We start from the raw sequence: 18,829 nt of genomic DNA, 5'->3' as shown, positions 1-18,829 counted from the left end.
TGCATAGTAACTGCGAGGATCTTTCTTCTATTTGATGAGCTACATTTGCCCAACATTTTCCCAACATCCGTTTTAACTTTTGTTGAGCGAATGTCGGTCAAATGTTGAAACCGTTTAAACGGGCCTTAACACGGATTGTTTTTAGTTAGCAGAATACAAAATCGTTCCTGTGAGTATTGTGTGTGAGGAAGTTTGGAGACGCGTCTACCTAACCCTAAGTATGACGTGACACCTTAAGGCTGGTTTTCACTAGGACATAAGCATAAGCATAAGCATAAGCATAAAGATAAAGATAAGCTAGTGAGAAAACTAGCTACATACGCATAACGACAGACGCACGCGCAGAAAACCATTTCTTGACGGAATTCTCGATACCAGCTCCCCTCAATGTAAAGCAAGATGGCGGACAAAACGGTTGAGTGCCTTGTGCTTGTGCTTATGTCGTCCCTGTTCGCACTGGTGAAAACGACGACACAACATGACATTACCATAAACATAAGCATAAGCACAAAAAGAAAGAACATGTTCGTTCTTCTTGTGCTTATGCTTATGCTTATGCTTATGCTTATGCTTATGCTTATGCTGCCGGTGTTCTCATTTGCTTTAGCGGCGTTTGAACTTCTGTTTCTGCTTATGTCCTAGTGAAAACCGGCCTTTAAGGTTACTATTCCGCTTAGTATAGATCTTATTACAAAATGGCTTCCTTTTAACATTCTTTTTTTCCATTTAATTTAGCCCTTCTAGCAAGTAGGGAGGACAAATTTGAATACGAACAAAAGGATAGCCATTTTGGAATAGGGTATAAATTCTTTCCTCCGAAACACGGCTAATCCATCGCGACTAGTTAAGAAATGTTGAAAAGCCAAAAATAAATGAAAAAAAGAGGCAAAACTGAATGAAATTTTGAAAAGCGAAAAATCAATGGAAATGTAACAGGTATGGCACAGTTTTCTTCGACTACTACACTATTGTATTAAAACATTTGCAAGGGTACTAATTTGGCCTTAAGAAAAGCAACGCCATCGTGAAAGTGTTTCTAATTGCGCAATTAAATCGTCTTAAGGACGGTGCCTACTAATACCGAAGTATTTTTGCACGGTTTATCACTATGCGGGAAAAGCAGATCTTGGTAGCGGCTATTGAAATCCAAAAAGAAAATTGGGGGTAACCACGCATTTGTAAGAGATAACTAAGCAACAATTATTCTAAAAAGCAGCAAAATACAAAGCAATGTATGGCGCTTTTTTCCAAATTGAAGCTTTATTATCTCTGAAAAATGCATGGTTACCCCCAATTTTCTTTTTGAATACCAAAATCACTTACTAAGTTCTGCTTTCTCCGCATAGTTTTAAAGAGCGCAAAAATATCCCTGTAATAGTCGGCACCACCCATAGGAAACCCGAGTATCTCCAGATGCGCAGAACGTATGCGCAGTAACAATAGTAGGCACCGTCCTTAAATCACGTGAACCTTAGGTGGTCACATGATCCTCATGTGGTCATGATGTAGATTCCTTATATCCACATAATAGACGAATTTTAGAGAGATTAAGCTTCGCGTTTACGGCTAACGCCAAACGGGAAACGTCAAGCCGCTGTTTGTTCTAAAATGCGTAAACTTCTGTTTCTCGTACTCACTTCTCTCGTCTTCGTGTTTTTTCGATAGCTGTCGCCGACTGGGCGGAGATAAGCTTAAACCAAAAAAGCTTCATTGTTTTTCATCAAAGGGAAAATTTCAGCCTGGCCTTTGCCGTTTGCAGTAAACGCGATGCTAAGCCTCTTTATTAATTTTTTTGTTCTTTTCCCCTGAGCCTCTTAGCCAAGCTCGAATTTTAATATATCGAAATTGGTCCATTTAAATTATCATTGAATAAAACTCAAAATGTAGGAGTATGCGTTAAAATAATAATTAAGAATGAAAACGTTACTGAGAATCGTAGCGTCACGATAATAGAGGTTCTGCAGGGGGGGGGGGATAGATTATTAGCTTTCAGTAAAGATTTAAGCCATGTCTCAGCTATTTCTCTGCTCACAATTAATTATTCCCTACCACAGTTAACTTCTTTTTGCGTTTTGTCGATGTCAGGGATGACCGTCCCATTAACCGAATATGCAGTGTCGACGATCATCCAAAGATTTCGGCAGAACTTTCGAGTGATTCCAATATCCTTTGACTTAACGAATAATGTTAATCATCTTTTAATGACTTCTTGACTTCTACAAACAAACTAGTGTTTGGAGAGGATACAAAACGCTTTTAAGCCTGTACGTCGGATGCTCTGAAGAGAGTCGCGTTTCTTATAGCCTGTGCGGCAATAACTAGGGGATGGGAAGGGTAGTCGGGCGCGCCCTCCGCCGCGCCTTCCTTCGTGCTCTTCTCCGTGCTCTCCTCCGCATTTGCCTTCGAGCTCTCCTCCATGCTCTCTTCCATACCCTCCTCAGCGCTCCCCTTTGCAGCGCTCTCTTCTGTGCTCTACTCCACGCTCTTCGTCGTGTTCTCCTCCGTGCTCTCCTTTGCACTCGCCTCCATGCTGTTCTCCGTACTCTCCTTTGCACTCGCCTCCATGCTGTTCTTCGTGCTCTCCTTAGCACTCACCTCCATGCTGCTCTCCGTGCTCTCCTTTGCACTCGCCTCCATGCTGTTCTCCGTGCTCTCCTTTGCACTCGCCTCCATGCTGTTCTCCGTGCTCTCCTTTGCACTCGCCTCCGTGCTGTTCTCCACGTTCTCCTCCGCGCTCCCCTCCATCTTCTCCCACGTGCTCTCCTCTGCGTTCTCTTCCGTACTGTCCTTCCTTCCCGTGCGAGATACCTCTTTTCTTTTCATGCGCTGCATTCTCGTGTTTTTATTGAACAATATTTTGACATTATCCATCAACGACAATAAGTTTTTTAATAGATTTAAAGAGAAATGTAAAAAAAAAAAGCTGGCAAAGGTTTTTTGCAGAATTGGAAATTTTGCGCGCTCTTGAGCTACTGAGTTATAATCATCTTCATCAAAGACAATGGCCGGATTTATTAATCAAGCTTTTTGTCTCGAAATTAAGACATTAACGTCGTTGCTTGACCACTAAATTAGAACTCCTATTAAACGTTGGAGCGATTTTAGGAGCTAAACACTGACTTGAAGACTGATCGCGTGACCTTCAGGTAGACATCGCGTGCCTTGACTGCAAAAGTGGTTGACAAGACTGAGACGTCGCGTGACCCAAAAGCTCCCATACCCTGAAAGAGACAACAACAATGCATTTTGATTGACACAATGTCAAACGGAGATATCTAAACTCTATTCCTATGAATCAATAAAAGCCTCTTAATTAATTAATTTCCCCGATTTTAATTCCAGAAAAAGCTAAAGATAACAATTAAGTACAGGGGCAGTCTTTTGGTTTCATCGAAAAGGACTGTGTCTAATTTTACCGAAAAAGCGCTGGTTTACCAAGAATTATAACAGCTCTAAAAATCTCGGACTCTCAGCCTCAACACTAGCCAGTTAGAGAACATGTTCATCCGAAACTTGATTGCAGCTTGCGCCTGATAATGAACTCTGGGTTTTTTCGTGTTTATTTAGCTCACGAGTTATTATTAAATTTCGTTTGTCTGAGACATATGCTTGATCTTCAGAATGTGCGGTTTCCGCCGGTCCTGCTGGGGAATCCCGAATCATCGAGTTCGAGTTCGAGTTGGACTTCGAGTTAGACTTCGAGTTGGACTTCGAGTTGGACTTCGAGTTGACGTTCGAGTTGGAATCGGAGTTGTACTACTATAAAAATACTAAAAGCAAAATATTTCGTTATTTTTTTTACTAACAAAAAAATATAAAAAGAAAAATACTTCGTTATTTTCGAGAGCGCGCTCTGGAAGGGCTCCCAAATGAAATCGGACCCCCCCCCCCCCCCACCACCCCCCCTCTCCCCTTCTCCCCCAAACGAAGGATGGCACAAGTATACGATTTTTTTTTTCGAAAAATGTAGATACTAAGCATGGTCTATGGGAAAAAGAAAATGGTGTACAACAAAAGAAAACAGTTTCGATCTGTTCAATTTAAAAATATTAACGAATTTTCAGTACAAATATCCCTACTTGAACTCCCTTGTCTGTTGTCCTTTCTCCCCTATGTGGTTTTTGGAACGATTGAGCGCGATTTCAGTGAGCTTTAGTTCCATTGATTTTCTCTCTTGTATGGCGATACGATATAAGTGTTGTCTTCGTTTCGTCATCGATCTAAGCAGTCTTTTGGAAGATACTGAATAAACAAATAACAGTTTCTTTTTTTTGTCGTTGGGTGGCGTAGTATTAAACTACAGTAGGTCAGATTTTTAGTTACCCGAAAGATATAGCCTGGCGGTTAGTTGTCTTTTCCGTGCATTTATAGTTTTGAATTTTCTGCGTGGCTATTAATCGCAGGTTTGTTTTCTCATCCATACACTTTCAATAGCTCCCACCAGTTCGAAACTTAACACGTGCGAGTGACTCACATTCATTTTGTAGGGGCTATACATAGAGAAGCTCGGCGGTTCGCCAGTCAAATAGCCTGACAAGTTTTATTCAAGCGGCTCAGCGGCTCGCCAGTCAAATTGAGTTTGTTGATACAACTAAGAACGTGATTGAATAAAGCGTCTGATTATTACGCGTCTGTTGAAATAATACAAGCGGCGGTGGTCCCCTGTGAGAAAACGATCGTCGCCCGAAGGGTAGAAAGAGGCGTAAGCGATTTTTACGGATGATTTTTACCGATTAATAATGGGAATCGGTGAAAATCGATAAATTGATTTCGTATGTCAAATCGATATTATCGATTTTTGATGAAGTCCAACTCGAAGTCTAACTCGAAGTCCAACTCGAAGTCCAACTCGAACTCGAACTCGAACTCGAATTCAAACTCGATGATTCCCTACTCCCGTCCTGCTGACAATGCTCATGAGTGCAGTTAGTTTACACCGCGGCCAATTTCTTTTGTAAAAACCTCGTTGTTCACACAAGAACGCAAAGGCAAAACTTCATTGCCTAAATAACGCCGACGAAAAGCGAATGTAATCCCGTGCAATTTCCCAGGAACTAAATTGGGCATGCCTGCGACAGGTCGCTAGGAATAAAAAACTGTGACAAAACATCAATCAACGGCCTCTTAGAACAGCGCCCTGTGAATGGATTATTTTTCCTTAAATTCCGAAAAAGCTAAGTTAGAAAATAACAATACATTCAATATTTGTGCTGTTTGAGTTCCTCAAAGGTCATTTCTCCCTTCATATTGTAGGATTGTCGGAATCATGGACATCGAAGCGATGCTTTATAATTTCCATGAGTGCAGAGCTCCTGCTAGGTGCAGGTTATTTACCCGAATGAAACTTGTCTCCGGAAGACACGTCGCTTGAGGGTTTACGTTTTTATCTGTTATGTTATCAACATTGTGTCGGTCAGCCTTCATGATTCACGCGTTTTTTGCTCTAATCGCTGCATTGTGAAATCTTCTGCTGAGAGTGGTTGATTATTTAACCTCGTTTGCCGCGCGGCTAAGAGTGGCATTTTAAATTTAAATCCGGTTCCGTAAGAAACCAGTCACCCTTGAAGTGTTAAATAAACTGGGCGGGCCTGGGTCAAGTTCCAGGGCATTAGCAACCAGCCAACCACAATAAAGACAATGTTTCTTTATTGGTTCTTTAAAGTGCTGTAATTCCGAGAAAAGCTAAAGATAGAAAATCACGCGACCAAGATGTGTGGTGTTGAGTTTCGCGAGGGACAATCTTCCTCCAGTCTTTGAAGACATTATGGCGTCGGATACTCAAGCTTGGCTTCATAATGTTCGCGAAGAATTGTTTTGTCCTGTCTGTTGGGAGATATTTACTGATCCAAGACATCTTCCATGCCTCCACAGTTTCTGTTTAGAGTGCTTAAAACGATGGCACCGAACGAATCAAAGTACAACCAATGGACAAATATCTTGTCCAAACTGCAAAATCCTTAGCAGTGTGCCTGAAAGTGGCGATCTCAAGGATCTTCCAATCAGCTTTTATCAGAATGGCTTGATTGATGTGCTGGCCATTAAAGAATGCAACAAAACTCAAGTAACTTGTGGAAATTGCGGCGAAAAGAGCTCTGAACCTTCGTACTGTTTCGAGTGTTGCATATTTTATTGTGAGGACTGCGTGACTGCACATAAGAAAATGCGAAGCAGTAAAAATCACCGAGCCCCGGCTCTCAAAGAGTTTAACGACAAGGACTATGAAGATATATTGAAGCGACCCGCGTTTTGTCCCAAACAGCGACATCAAAATGAAGAATTAAAGTACTACTGCAAGAACTGCAAAATGACAGTGTGCCAAACGTGCAGCTCTCTAGAACATTCTGGTCACGCTTTAGAGCTCATAGAAGACGAAGCTGAAAGACAAAAGACTGTAATAAGAACTCTGATGAAAACACTGAGACAGAATTTGCAGGCAAAGGAAAACTTTGCCAGTCAACTTGAAGAAAAATGCATCAAATTACTTCAGAAAAGCGGAGAAATGAAGACGAACATCCAGTTGTTTGTGGAAAAGTTGAAAGCGCTCATTGATGCGGAAAAGGAACGTGTGTTCGCTGCGGTGGAAAACCAAACAGAAAAATCACTCGAAAATCTCACAAAGGAAAGCAGCAAAACAGCAGATGACATAAAAGCAATGGAATCAACGTTAGAGAAAACCGATCAACTGCTTAATCGAGCACTGACCAATGCAGAAATAATCCAACTGAAGAAATCATTAGAAACAATCTCTGGGTATTTTGTTCAAAGTTGTTCAAATTTCCTTGACCCTGAAAGTTTTGAATCTTTCTTTTTTGTGGAAAATGAAAACTTGTTAGACACTGTTAAAGGCGAAGAAATCGGCCTCTTGGAGATACAACAACAAACAAAAGCTAGCAAATCAATAGCTGAAGGAAAAGGACTGAATGAAGCAGTTGTTGGACATGAAATGCAATTTATTTTGACAACAAAAACCGCGGAGGGAAGACAGTGTTACCATAAACGTGACCGTGTGACGGTGGAGATCCGAGACCAACGAGGGCGAGAGTGCGGGACAGAAGTGCGAATCATTGATAACAAGAATGGACAGTATAAGATCAGCTATTCTCTCAAAGAACACGGCAGATATATAATTATTATTAAGGTAAACGGTGAACATGTTCGTGGCAGTCCTTATGATTTGCTGGTAAAAACCCGCGAACTGGCTGTCAGCTCACCGAAACAGGGAGGTTGCTCGCAGACTTCCTTAGTAAAACCATTGTTTAAACCTGTTTTATGTTTTGGAAAGAAAGGTTCGTCTAAAGAAATGTTTAGCTATCCTTGGGGGGTTGCAGTAAGTGACACGGATGAGATAGCAGTAACTGACTCTGGGAACCACAGGGTTAAAGTCTTTGACAGTGGTGGGAAATGTTTAAGATCATTCTGGGCCCATAGCACCTTTCAGGCAAAATTTTACTTCCATCGTGGAATATGCTTTGACAACAATGGAAATATTTTCGTTGCGGAAAATAGCAACAATAGAGTCCACATTTTCAGTGGGGAGGGTACGTACATGGGTATGTTTGGTGGGAAAGGAAGCCTTGATAGTCAGCTCTCTCGTCCTTGGGGTTTATCATTAGATGTCAATGGTAATATTATTGTTGCTGATTCAGGTAACAAACTGATTAAGATCTTTTCAACCGATGGAAAGTTTGTAAGGAAGATAGGTGGGCCTGGCTCTTTTAGTCATCCTGTTCACTGTGTTCAGTGTGATGAATATCTCATAGTGTCAGACCGAGATGAACACTGTATTAAAGTGTTCAGTACCGAGGGTAAATACCAATATAAATTTGGAAAGCAGGGAGGAGGGGATGGTGAGTTTAATTCTCCCCGTTGTTTAGCAGTGACTAAATCCAAACACCTGATGGTGTGTGATTTGAATAATGATAGAATACAAGTGTTTGAATTGAATGGCAAGTTTGTTGGCAAGTTTGGAACAAAAGGTAGTAACTTAGGAGAATTTTATCGTCCAACGTCTGTAGTTGTTTTAAGTAATGGTAGAATTGTTGTATCTGACTGTGATAACCACCGCATTCAAATCTTTGAATGAAAACTGCCATCTGCAGCCACTGAGGAAGGTATAAATGGCTGGGTTTCTTTGGGTGATTTATATGGTTTTGAGTGGTTTTAGTAAACCGGTGAAACAAAATGAAAGGGTGATAAGTAGTCAAATGTAAACAACAGAAAACGATTGGAACAGGCCATGTTTATAATGGCGTCATTCAGCAACAACTACCAGAATTTATTCCGTTGTCTTTTCAAATTCAAATTTTGTTACCCAAGAGGAGAGCAAAGAACAATAACTCTAATTAGCATGGGAAAAAAAGGATAGCTTAGTCAAATGACTCAAAAATTAAATGTCAAATTAGAGTGTTATTGGGGATACTCGCTTATTTTTTTTCTCGGGTAACGTAAACCAAAGTTGTTTATTTTAATTTAACAGCTAAAACCAGCTAAAGAAATTTGATATTTTTTCAGTTGTGTTAGGGAAAGAATATAAAGCGCGTTGGCCATGTTCTAATTTACATTGAAGCCCTTCCTGACTATCAAAATCAATTTCAAAACGTGAATAGTCGGTTTTAAAAAACCGACTATTCAAGTTTAGAAGATCATTGCCTTAGAGTGGTATCGAAATTGTTTGTAATTTTCTTGATGCTGAATTCGACTTTTATCAGTCTTAAACTGTAACTGTAAAAGCAAAATTTAAATTTGTCAACTTAACTTTTGAATTTGTTACCAGTTATTTTCAAAACGAGACATGCGTGACTTTGCAACGCAAAAAAAGTTGCGGTTTTTTTTCCGTTTAAAGGCGAAATAAAAAAATGCTTTTACTCATACTGTAAGTAGAAAATTTGTGTTAGAATACAACCTGATGGTTAATATATAGTAAAACGAACAAATGCAACTGTAAATTGTCAATTTTCTCTAGAAATTGCACTTCTTGAGAAGACTTCAAAAGGTAAGATTATATATACTATAAGAGAAACCCGTGTGTATTTGAAATTTAGGTTTCCTTGGTCGAAGACCGGAAAAACGTTTTTTTGTCGTACTGTAAGCAATAAATAGCTTAGTTTTGGTAACTTGTTGAGTTTTTTTCACAAAACGTTTGTATTAGAGAAACTACCCGGCGGTGATAAACAAATCATTATTCAAACAGAGAAGGTATTCAAGCTTTTTACTCCTAAGAGCGTTTAAGTTTGAACAAGATAAATATGCCAAATCAATTTGAACAAAATTACAAACGAACCAAACAGCGGGAAAATTGTAGAGTACAGCTTAGCAGTTCCAACGGATTCCATGAGTTTATGGCTCTGGAAATGAAAAGGTCAAATTAAATATTTTTTATGCTGAGATTTATTGTACATTATCTCGTAAGTATTGATTCTTAGTTTTGTCTTTGCAAGTTGGAATTATATTTTACGTAAATAGTTATGAGATAGTGCTTTAAGAAGCTTTGAAACTAGGAAATTTATATTCTGTAAAATTATAACAATGGACCCTTTGATTTTTTGTGAAATTACTGAATACCTTATGTAGTTGATTTGAGTTTAAATAAAGAAGATAATGATAATTGCTGGTTGACAATAGTTTGTTTATTTCAGTTAAAGAGAAATGTAAAAAAAACCCAGGTGTTTGCACAGAATTTAAAATTTTGCGCGCTCTTGCGCTACTGATTTATAATCATCTTCGTCAAAGACAACGGTAATTAAGCTTTTTGTCTCTAAATTGAGACATAAGCGTTGTTGCTTGACCATGAAATTAGGACTCCTATTAAACGTTGGAGCGAATCTTAAGAGCTAAACACCTACTTGCAGACCGATCGCGTGACCTTCAGGTAGCCATCGCGTGCCTTGACTGCATGCAAAAGTGGTTGACAAGACTGAGACGTCGCGTGACCCAAAAGCAAATCACCTGAAAGAGACAACAACAATACATTTTAATTGACACAATGTCAAATGGAGATCTCTAAACTCCATTCCTGTGAATCAATAGAATAGACAGCCCACCAACAGCCTCTTAATTAATTAATTTCCCCGATTTTAATTCCAGGAAAACCTAAAGATAGCAATTAAGCATAAGGACAGTTTTTTAGTTACATCGAAAAGAACTGTGTCTAATTTTACTGAAAAAGGGCTGGTTTACCAAGAATTATAACAGCTCTAATAATCTCCGGCACACAGCCACAACACTAGCTAATTGATAAACATGTTAACAAAACCTGATTGCAGTTTGCAACCGATAATGAACTCTGGGTTTATTCGTGTTTACTTAGCTGACGAGATAAATTTCGTTTTTCTGAGACATATGCTTGACCTTCAGAATGTGTTGTTTCCGCCGGTCCTGCTGGCAATGCTTATGAGTGCAGTTAGTTTACACCGCGGCCAATTTATTTCGCAAAACGTTTCGTTGCTCACAGAAGAAAGTAAAGGCAAAACTTCCTTGCCTTAATGACGTCGACGAAAAGCAAATACAATCCCGTGTATTTTCCCAAGCGACAGGAACAAAAGTGCGTGCGCCAGGTCACTGGGAGTATAAAACTGAGACAAACATCAACCAACAGCTTCTCAGTACAGCGCTCTGTGATTGGTTCAATGCACCTTAAATTCCGAGAAAAGCTTAAGTTAGAAAATCACAATACTCTCAATACTTGGGCTGTTTGAGATCCTCAAAGGTCATTTCTTCCTTCAAATTGGAGGTATCATTGACATCGAAGCGATTCTTTATAAATTTCACGAGTGCAGAGCGCCTGCAAGATGAAGGTTACTACCTGAATGAAACTTTGTTGGCCACCGGTCTCCAGAAGACATGCTTGTTGAGGGTTCACGTGTGTGTCTTATGTACCTGTCTGAACAAATATATCTTGGCTGTCTGCAATGTTTTTTTCTGTAATGTTGTCAAAGTTGTGTCGGTCAGCCTTCACGATTCTCAGACGCGCGTATATTCACGATGCACGCGTTTTTTCTCTAATCGCTGCATTGTGAAATCTCCTGCTGAAAGTGGTTGATTACTTTAACCTCGTTTGTTACGCGGCTAAGACTGCCATTTTAAATTTAAATCCACTTGCGTCAGAAACCAGTCACCCCTGAAGTTCTAGATAAACTGGGCGGGCCTGGGTCAAATTCCAGGACATCAGCAACCACAATATTGAGGCAATACTTCTTTATTGGCTCTTTAAAAGCTAAAGATAGAACATCACGCGACTCAGGTGTGTGGTGTTGAGTTTCGCGAGGGGACAATCTTCCTTTAGTCCTTGAAGACATTATGGAGTCGGATACTCAAGCTTGGCTTCATAATCTTCGCGAAGAAGTGTCTTGTCCTGTGTGTTCGGAGACATTTACTGATCCAAGACATCTTCCATGTCTCCACAGTTTCTGTTTAGAGTGCTTAAGACGATGGCACCATACGAGTCAAAGTACAACCAATCCACAAGATATGATAACTTGCCCAACCTGCAGAGCCCTTGGCAGTGTACCTGAAAGTGGCGATCTATATGATCTTCCAACCAGCTTTTATCAGAATGGATTGATTGATGTGCTGGCCATTAAAGAATGCAGCAACACTCAAGTAACTTGCGGAAATTGCGGTAAAAAGAGCTCTGAATCTTCGTACTGTTTCGAGTGTTGCATATTTTATTGTGAGGAATGCGTAACTGCACATAAGAAAATGCGAAGCAGTACAAATCATCGAGTCCTGGCCCTCAAAGAGTTTAACGACAAGGACTATGAAGATGTATTGAAGCGACCCGCGTTTTGCCCAAAACAGCGACATCAAAATGAAGAATTAAAGTACTACTGCAAGAACTGCAAAACGGCAGTGTGCCAAACGTGTAGCTCTGTAGAACATTCTGGTCACACTTTAGGGCTCATAGAAGACGAAGCTGAAAGACAAAAGACTGTAATAAGAACTCTGATAAAAACATTGACACAGAATTTGGAAGCAAAGAAAAACTTTGTTAGTCAAGCTGATGAAAAATGCGTTAAAGTACTTCAGAAAAGCGAAGAAATGAAGACAAATATCCAGTTGTTTGTGGAAAAGTTGAAAGCGCTCATTGATGCGGAAAAGGAACGTGTGTTCGCTGCGGTGGAAAAGCAAACAGAAAAATCACTGGAAAATCTCACAAAGGAAAGCAGCAAAACAGCAGATGACATAAAAGCGATGGAATCAACGTTAGAGAAAACTGATAAACTGCTTAATCGAGGAACCAATGCAGAGATAGTCCAACTGGAGAAATCATTAGAAACAATCTCTGAGTATTTTGGTGAAAGTGATTCAGATTTCCTTGACCCTGAATGTTTTGAATCTTTAGTTTTTGTGGAAAATGAAAACTTGTTAGACACTGTCAACAGCGAAAAAATTGGCTTCTTGGAGATACCGCAGCAAACAAAAGCAAGCCAATCAATTACTGAAGGCAAAGGACTGAATGAAACATTTGCTGGACGTGAAACGGAATTCACTTTGATAACGAAAACCGCAGAGAGAAAGCAGTGTTACAATAAACGTGACCGTGTGACGGTGGAGATACGAGACGAACGAGGGCGAGAGTGCGGGACAGAAGTGCGAATCAGTGATAACAAGAATGGACAGTATAAGATCAGCTACTCTCTCAAAGAACAAGGTAGATATTCAATTACTATTAAGGTAAACGGGGAACATGTTCGTGACAGTCCTTATGATTTGCTAGTAAAAGCCGGCGAGCAGGCTCTCAGCTCCGGGAACTTTTGCGCTCCTTATTCCCCGAGTGCCTCTCGTATTTTTTCACCGGAGCAGGGAGCTTGCCCACAGACTTTGTTAGTAAAATCATTTCAGTTCAAACCTGTCTTATCTTTTGGAGAGAAAGGTTCCTCTATAGGAATGTTAAACTGTCCTTGGGGGGTGGCAGTGAGTGACAGGGATGAAATAGCAGTAACTGATTCTGGGAACCACGGGGTGCAAATCTTTGACAGTGGTGGGAATTGCTTAAGATCCTTCGGGGCTAGGGGCGCCTATCGGGGAAAATTTAACTTCCCTCGTGGAATATGCTTTGACAACAATAGAAATATTGTCGTTGCGGAAAGTGGCAACAATAGAGTCCAGATTTTCAGTGGGGAGGGTAGGTGCATTGGTATGTTCGGTGGGAAAGGAAGCCTTGATAGTCAGCTCTCTTCCCCTTTGGGTTTATCATTGGATGCCAATGGTAATATTATTGTTGCTGATTCAGGTAACAAACTGATTAAGATATTTTCAACCAATGGTAAGTTTGTAAGGAAGATAGGTGGGGCTGAGTCTTTTAGTTGCCCTGTTCACTGTGTTCAGTGTGATGAATATCTCATAGTGTCAGACCGAGATGAACACTGTATTAAAGTGTTCAGTACCGAGGGTAAATACAAATATAAATTTGGACAGAAGGGGGAAGGGGATGGTAAGTTTAATTCTCCCCGTTGTTTAGCAGTGACTAAATCCAAACACCTGATGGTGTGTGATCATGGTAATAATAGAATACAAGTGTTTGAATTGAATGGCCAGTTTGTTGGCAACTTTGGTTTTGATCGTCCAACATCTATAGCTGTTTTAAGTAATGGTAGAATTGTTGTCACTGACCGTTATAACCACCGCATTCAAATCCTTGAATGAAAGCTACCATCTGCAACTACTGAGGAAGGTTATAATGGCTTGGTTTTTGTTTTTAGAAAACTGGTAAACAAAATAAAACGGTAATAAATAGTCAAATGCCAGGTTAAACAACAACAACAACAACAACAAAAAACCGATAGAATTAGGCTGTTATAGTGGATAATTGCTGTATTTCACGGCTAACATAAAATAATTCTATATTATTTTACTTTTTACTACAGCCCATGCTGTGCAATAAATTTAATTTAAACAGTTAAAACCAGCAAAAGAAATTAGAAATTGGTTCAGTTTTGTTAGGGAACGAACGCGCGTTGGCCATGTTCTAATTTACATTAGTATAAATCTACTAGTGTTCTATCACGAATGCCGTTCTCTCATTGGCTACGCTACTCGCTATCTATTCTGTGATAGGTAGTGAGTAGCGGTTTTCAACAAAATGGCGGCCGCTTCGTCGCGTTTTCGAAGTGTCTGCGATGAGGAAGTAGATAATTTACTTGTTTAGTTTTGACCGACTACTAGATTTATACTAAAACAATTAGATTATTCGCTCTCGATTTCTATGCGTGATAGCTGATTCGGGCTGCGCCCTCATCAGCTATCACACGATAGAAATCTCGAACTCATAATCTAATTGTTAATTGGAAGACCTACATGACTATCAAAAAGGCGTTACTCAGTGGCCCTAAGTGCTGAAAGGGAATTTCTAATTCAAAACGTGAGCCTAGAAGTAATTTTCTAAAGATCATTACCTTAAAATGGGATTGGAAGTATTAATAATTTTCTTGATAATGAATTCGATTTTTATTAGTTTTAAAGCAAAATTTGAATTTGTCAACTGAGCTTTTGAACGTCTTACCAATAACGTTGAAATCAAGACATGCGTGTTTTTACAACGCGAGAAGAGTTTTTTTTCGTTGAAGGTTAGAAAAAATGCTTTTAGCCGTACTGTAAGTAACAGCTAGATAACTTAGCTTAGTCCATTTGTTGAATCCTTTTTATAGAAAATTTGGATTAGAAACAACTCGATGGTAAATATATAGTCAAACGCACAAATGCAACTGTAAATTGTAATTTTGTAAATTGTAAATTGTAAGCAATAAATAGCTTAGTTTTGTTCAATATTTGAAATCTTTTCTCAGAACATTTGTATAAGAGAAACTACCCCATGATAAAGAAATAGTCAATAAAACAAATTCATTCAATCTTTCTAATCCTAAGAGCGTTTAAGTATCAACAAAAAAATATGCGAAATTTAGCTGGAAAAAAAAACTAACCGACAAACAAACCAAACAGCGGAAAAATGCTGTTCAGTGGCGCCAATGTAAAGTTCAGCTTAGCAGTTCCAACAAGGTTTTATTACCTTATGGCTCTGGGAATGAAAAGGTTGAATTTATTTTTTTTTTACGCTGAGATTTATTGTACATTATCTCATAAGTATTGATTCTTAGTTTTGTGTTTGTAAGTAGGAATTATGTATCATGTAATTACTTACGAGGCTGCTCTTTGAGGAGCTTTAAAACTAGAACATTCTAATTCTGTAAAATTGAAACAATGGACCTGGAGATTTGTATGAAATGAATGAATAATTTCTGTAGATAATTTTGAGTTTAAATAAAGAAGAGTATAATAATTGCTGGTTGATTTGAGTTTACTTTTTAGTTTGGAATGTCACTTCAACTAACATATGCCTTTTTTTATACTAGAGGACGCATTGTACGTCTGGACGAACTTGGGCAAACATTTAAGGTTCGTCTGGTCATTTGTCTCTAGCCCAAGTTCGTCCAGACGGATGATGCGTCCTATAGTATTAAACGACCATTTTTTTAATGTGCGAGAAAATGAGGAAGAGAACGCATCATTCTGTTTCACTGTTTTAGTCTCCTGCGCAGCCATTAGAACCAATGATACAATGATACATATAATGGATCAGAGAATTCAACTCTGCATTGTATGTTGTAGTCTAAGTGAGCCCATGTGTTTGCCACTTATGTGCCACAATTACGCAATTACGATTTCTCTCAACCCTCATCACCTCCACGTTAAACAGGGTCGGCCACCAACAGATTTTCTTGTCATATTACAAGTAAATAACAAAAAAGACCTGTAGTGTCGCCCTTTTTAAGTGTCGTTGTGCTCGCCACTTTTCATTGGTCCAGCATCTTAGATTCACACTCTTTGTACTACAGTTCCTTTTCGATTCCTCCTCTTCCTATCTTGTTTTTATAAAAAAGTTTCGATATAACGCGCGCGCTGATTGGTTGAAACAGCCTGCTTTATTAGAACACCGTGAGTCCGTAATATACCCGTGAGGAATGAATAAATAAATGTAAATATATGAAACATATATTTTGAGCTGCGGATGAAAGATCAAATAGAGGAAAGATCCTCACAGTTAGTATGCAGCTTAAGCAGCTGCAAAAAGGAAGCCTAAAAAAATCCACGCTTGAACAGGATTCGAATCCAAGAGCTCTGCGATGCCGGTGCAGTGCTCTACCAACTAGGCTATCAAGCCAACTGGGAGCTGCTTGCTCATTTTGTGAGTCCGTAACATAACCGTGAAGGATGAATAAATGAAAGGCTTTCTTTTCGCAACTGCTTATGTTGCATACTAACTGCGAGGATCTTTCTCCTATCAGAAAAATTAAAGTGGTATACCAGTTGTAGCTCTTGCAATGCCCAGATTGAACGTTACAAGACTTTATAGAGTGTTTTCACATGACGTCACGGCGGCCATGTTGGTGTCCCAAAACAAAGAAATGGCGGCCATGTTGGTGTCCCAAACTAAACCTCTGGGAATTGAACTCTATTTTTATGCAATTACTTTCTTTTGTTTCAGTAAACCAATATGGCGAGTAGTCACGTGAACGAAAACGCTCTATAGCTCACGAAGGAAAATATTAAACTGGCAGTATTATTGATATTTCTAGGAAGAGATTTATTGAAATTAGCCTATTCTTTTCGATTAATTGTTAGTTTTCTCTTTGTAAACTGGAATTCTTTGTTGTCAAATCGTTTGTACCCTTTCTGCTGAGAGGAAAGCTTAAAGCGTTTATCTTTGGATATGTTCTGTGAACAGAGCTGGACAAAAATGAAGTGAAAATGCCGACTTTTTGTCGGCACATTTTGTCTTAATACTAGGGGGAAAAAAATCGGTTTTGGGGGCCAAAAATTCATACGGAGGGAGCAAATTGAATCTGCTTGCCCGAAAACCTTCTCTGGGACAACGTTTGTTCCTCCAAAGGGACCAGAATCAAACAAATATTCCCAAGAGGGTTAAGAAAGAGAGGTGTCAAAACAGCAAATTTTAGAGAGGTCACTATTTTTGCATAAAAGAAGGCCCCAAGGGGGTTTTTCGACACGCCAAGTTCACTGGAGACATAAATGGAGTGAAAATGCCAACTTAAAAATTTCTTCACTTTTTCTGCTCTTACCGTAGGGGGTAAAATTCGTTTTCTTTCTGACCCGACAAATATTCCTACGAAGGGTGCCAATCGAATCCGCGTGTCCGAAAACCTCCTCTGGGACAACTTTTGTCACTCCCAAGGCCTAGAGTCAGTGAAATATTACAACAACAACAACCATTTTATTTTTACAAACTCAGATATAAGTTGCTTGTCCCGCAAATAGCCACAAAGCTAGTCGAGGCGAGACAAGACGCGCACGAGAAAAAAATGGAAAATAAAAATTACAATAAATTACAAAACGTGCTGGAAAAACGGTAATAAATAAAGAAAAGAAACTTAACTTTACATAATAACACAGATTTAGATAAGGCTGTGCAACAAAATTAAAGTAATATTTTCAAAAGGGTTAAGAAAGAGAGGTATCAAAAGACCAAATTTTAGCGAGGTCACTTTGCATAAAAGTAAGTTCCTAGGGGGTTTTCGACACGCCAAGGCGACTGGTGACATCAATGGAGTGAAAATGCTAGCCTGCGTGGCCGGCGTAATCGGGGAAGGGGAAGGGGAGCGAGGGAGGCGAGAAAAAATGAGGGGGATTAGGGAGAGCGATGTCATTTCACTGATTTGATCCTTGATGATGCTTATCAGAGGAGAAATCACCAGAATTGCTGCCTGGTCATCCAATTTATAGTCCATTGAACGAACGAACATTTGGTAGATAAGGCTTGCCATAACCGGTCGGTAAAACTGCCAACACATCCTTTCCATCTAGAAGTGCTCTTACTGCAACTTCTTGCTCTTGTTTCAATCCAAATTCGCTGCTCGAAACCAAGTTCAAATCTGCCAAAGCCTTCGATAAAACATCCTCCTCGCCCGCCATTTTGTTTTTGTATCACGGCACGCAGTAAGACAGATTAAATTGCTTCAATTCTCAAGAGGCTTACTGTCAAAAATTAGCCAATCAGAAATTTGCGTTTGCCAGCGAACGCAGAAATGAAGCGAATGGGGTTCTTGTGGCAGGCGTTCCCCTTCTCCCTCTCCCCAATCCCCGTCATTTTTTCTCGCCTCCCTCGCTCCCCTTCCCCTTCCCCGATTACGCAGGCCACGCAGGCTATGAAAATGCCGGCTTTAAAATTTCACCAAGGTTTTTTCCTAACCCCATTGGGCAACATTTGGTTTTATTGCTGACACGAAAAAAATTCATAAGAAGGATACCAAGCAAATACGCGTGTCCGATAACATCCTCTGGGACAAATTTTGTACCTCACAAGAGACAACCGTTGAAAAAAAATATTCCCAAGAGGGTTAAGAGAGGTGTCAAAACGCCAATTTAATGCGATCTTCCATTGGGGGGAGGAGAGAGGGCCAAAAAATGACGAAATTACGAAGTCTGCATTTTTTACTCGTTTATGTCCCCGGTATTAAAACTCCCTCATTTTTATGTACAAACAATGATCGGACAAAAAAATTGGTGTTTTGACACCTCCCTCTCAACCCTATTTGCAATATTTCTTGGACTCTGTTCCCTTGCGAGCTACCAAAGTTGCCTCGGAGGAGGTTTTAGGACAAACTGATTCGATTGAGAGCTTTTGTTTGAATAATTGTCGGGAGGCCCCCCCCCCCCCTCCACAAAAAAAGGATTTTCTCCAATGGGTGGGTGGAAAGGGGGGCATTAGGGATAGGGGCAGTAAATGACCAAATAACGAAGTCGGAATTGTTCACTCGTTGAAGTCCCCTTTGTACTCGGCGTGTCGAAAAATTCCCTTGGGACTGATTTTGGGCTT

General features: G+C 39.7%; 2 protein-coding genes and 1 long non-coding RNA gene across 4 annotated transcripts in view; 2 read left to right on the top strand and 1 right to left on the bottom strand.

Moving 5' to 3' along the window:
• The window catches only part of LOC146472221 (uncharacterized), a 160,568-nt gene extending 149,399 nt beyond the window's left edge, over positions 1 to 11,169 (bottom strand). The window contains exons 1-3 of one of the 2 annotated variants that reach the window (XR_014866598.1): positions 10,802 to 11,169; positions 9,843 to 9,945; positions 3,099 to 3,221 (exon numbers count right to left, since the gene is read on the bottom strand). This is a non-coding gene — a long non-coding RNA (uncharacterized LOC146472221). Of the gene's footprint in view, positions 1 to 3,098; positions 3,222 to 9,842; positions 9,946 to 10,801 lie in introns of those variants that run through there. The other variant, XR_014866599.1, reaches the window with a different exon arrangement.
• Positions 5,610 to 9,604, top strand: LOC146472222 (E3 ubiquitin-protein ligase TRIM45-like). The gene has a single exon (XM_085119612.1). It carries the CDS (start codon positions 5,765 to 5,767, stop codon positions 8,081 to 8,083), a length of 2,319 nt encoding a protein of 772 aa, XP_084975738.1. The 5' UTR covers positions 5,610 to 5,764; the 3' UTR covers positions 8,084 to 9,604.
• An 81-nt stretch (positions 11,170 to 11,250) lies between the features above and the next one.
• On the top strand, positions 11,251 to 15,276 carry LOC146472220 (E3 ubiquitin-protein ligase TRIM45-like). The gene has a single exon (XM_085119611.1). The coding sequence runs from the start codon at positions 11,296 to 11,298 to the stop codon at positions 13,642 to 13,644; it is 2,349 nt and encodes a 782-aa protein (XP_084975737.1). The 5' UTR covers positions 11,251 to 11,295; the 3' UTR covers positions 13,645 to 15,276.
• The last annotated feature ends 3,553 nt before the right edge of the window (positions 15,277 to 18,829 follow it).

This window comes from Pavona decussata, unplaced genomic scaffold (genome assembly GCF_977016875.1).
Source record: "Pavona decussata unplaced genomic scaffold, jaPavDecu1.1 SCAFFOLD_100, whole genome shotgun sequence".
In the NCBI taxonomy this organism is placed as follows: Eukaryota; Metazoa; Cnidaria; class Anthozoa; order Scleractinia; family Agariciidae; genus Pavona; species Pavona decussata.
Note: the sequence above shows the minus strand (reverse complement) of the source record. Positions and strands in the feature narration are given on the sequence as shown.

Bases quoted from the DNA above. Each gene is read 5' to 3' on its own strand.
- LOC146472222 (XM_085119612.1), top strand. From the start codon at position 5,765: ATGGCGTCGGATACTCAAGCTTGGCTTCATAATGTTCGCGAAGAATTG.
- LOC146472220 (XM_085119611.1), top strand. From the start codon at position 11,296: ATGGAGTCGGATACTCAAGCTTGGCTTCATAATCTTCGCGAAGAAGTG.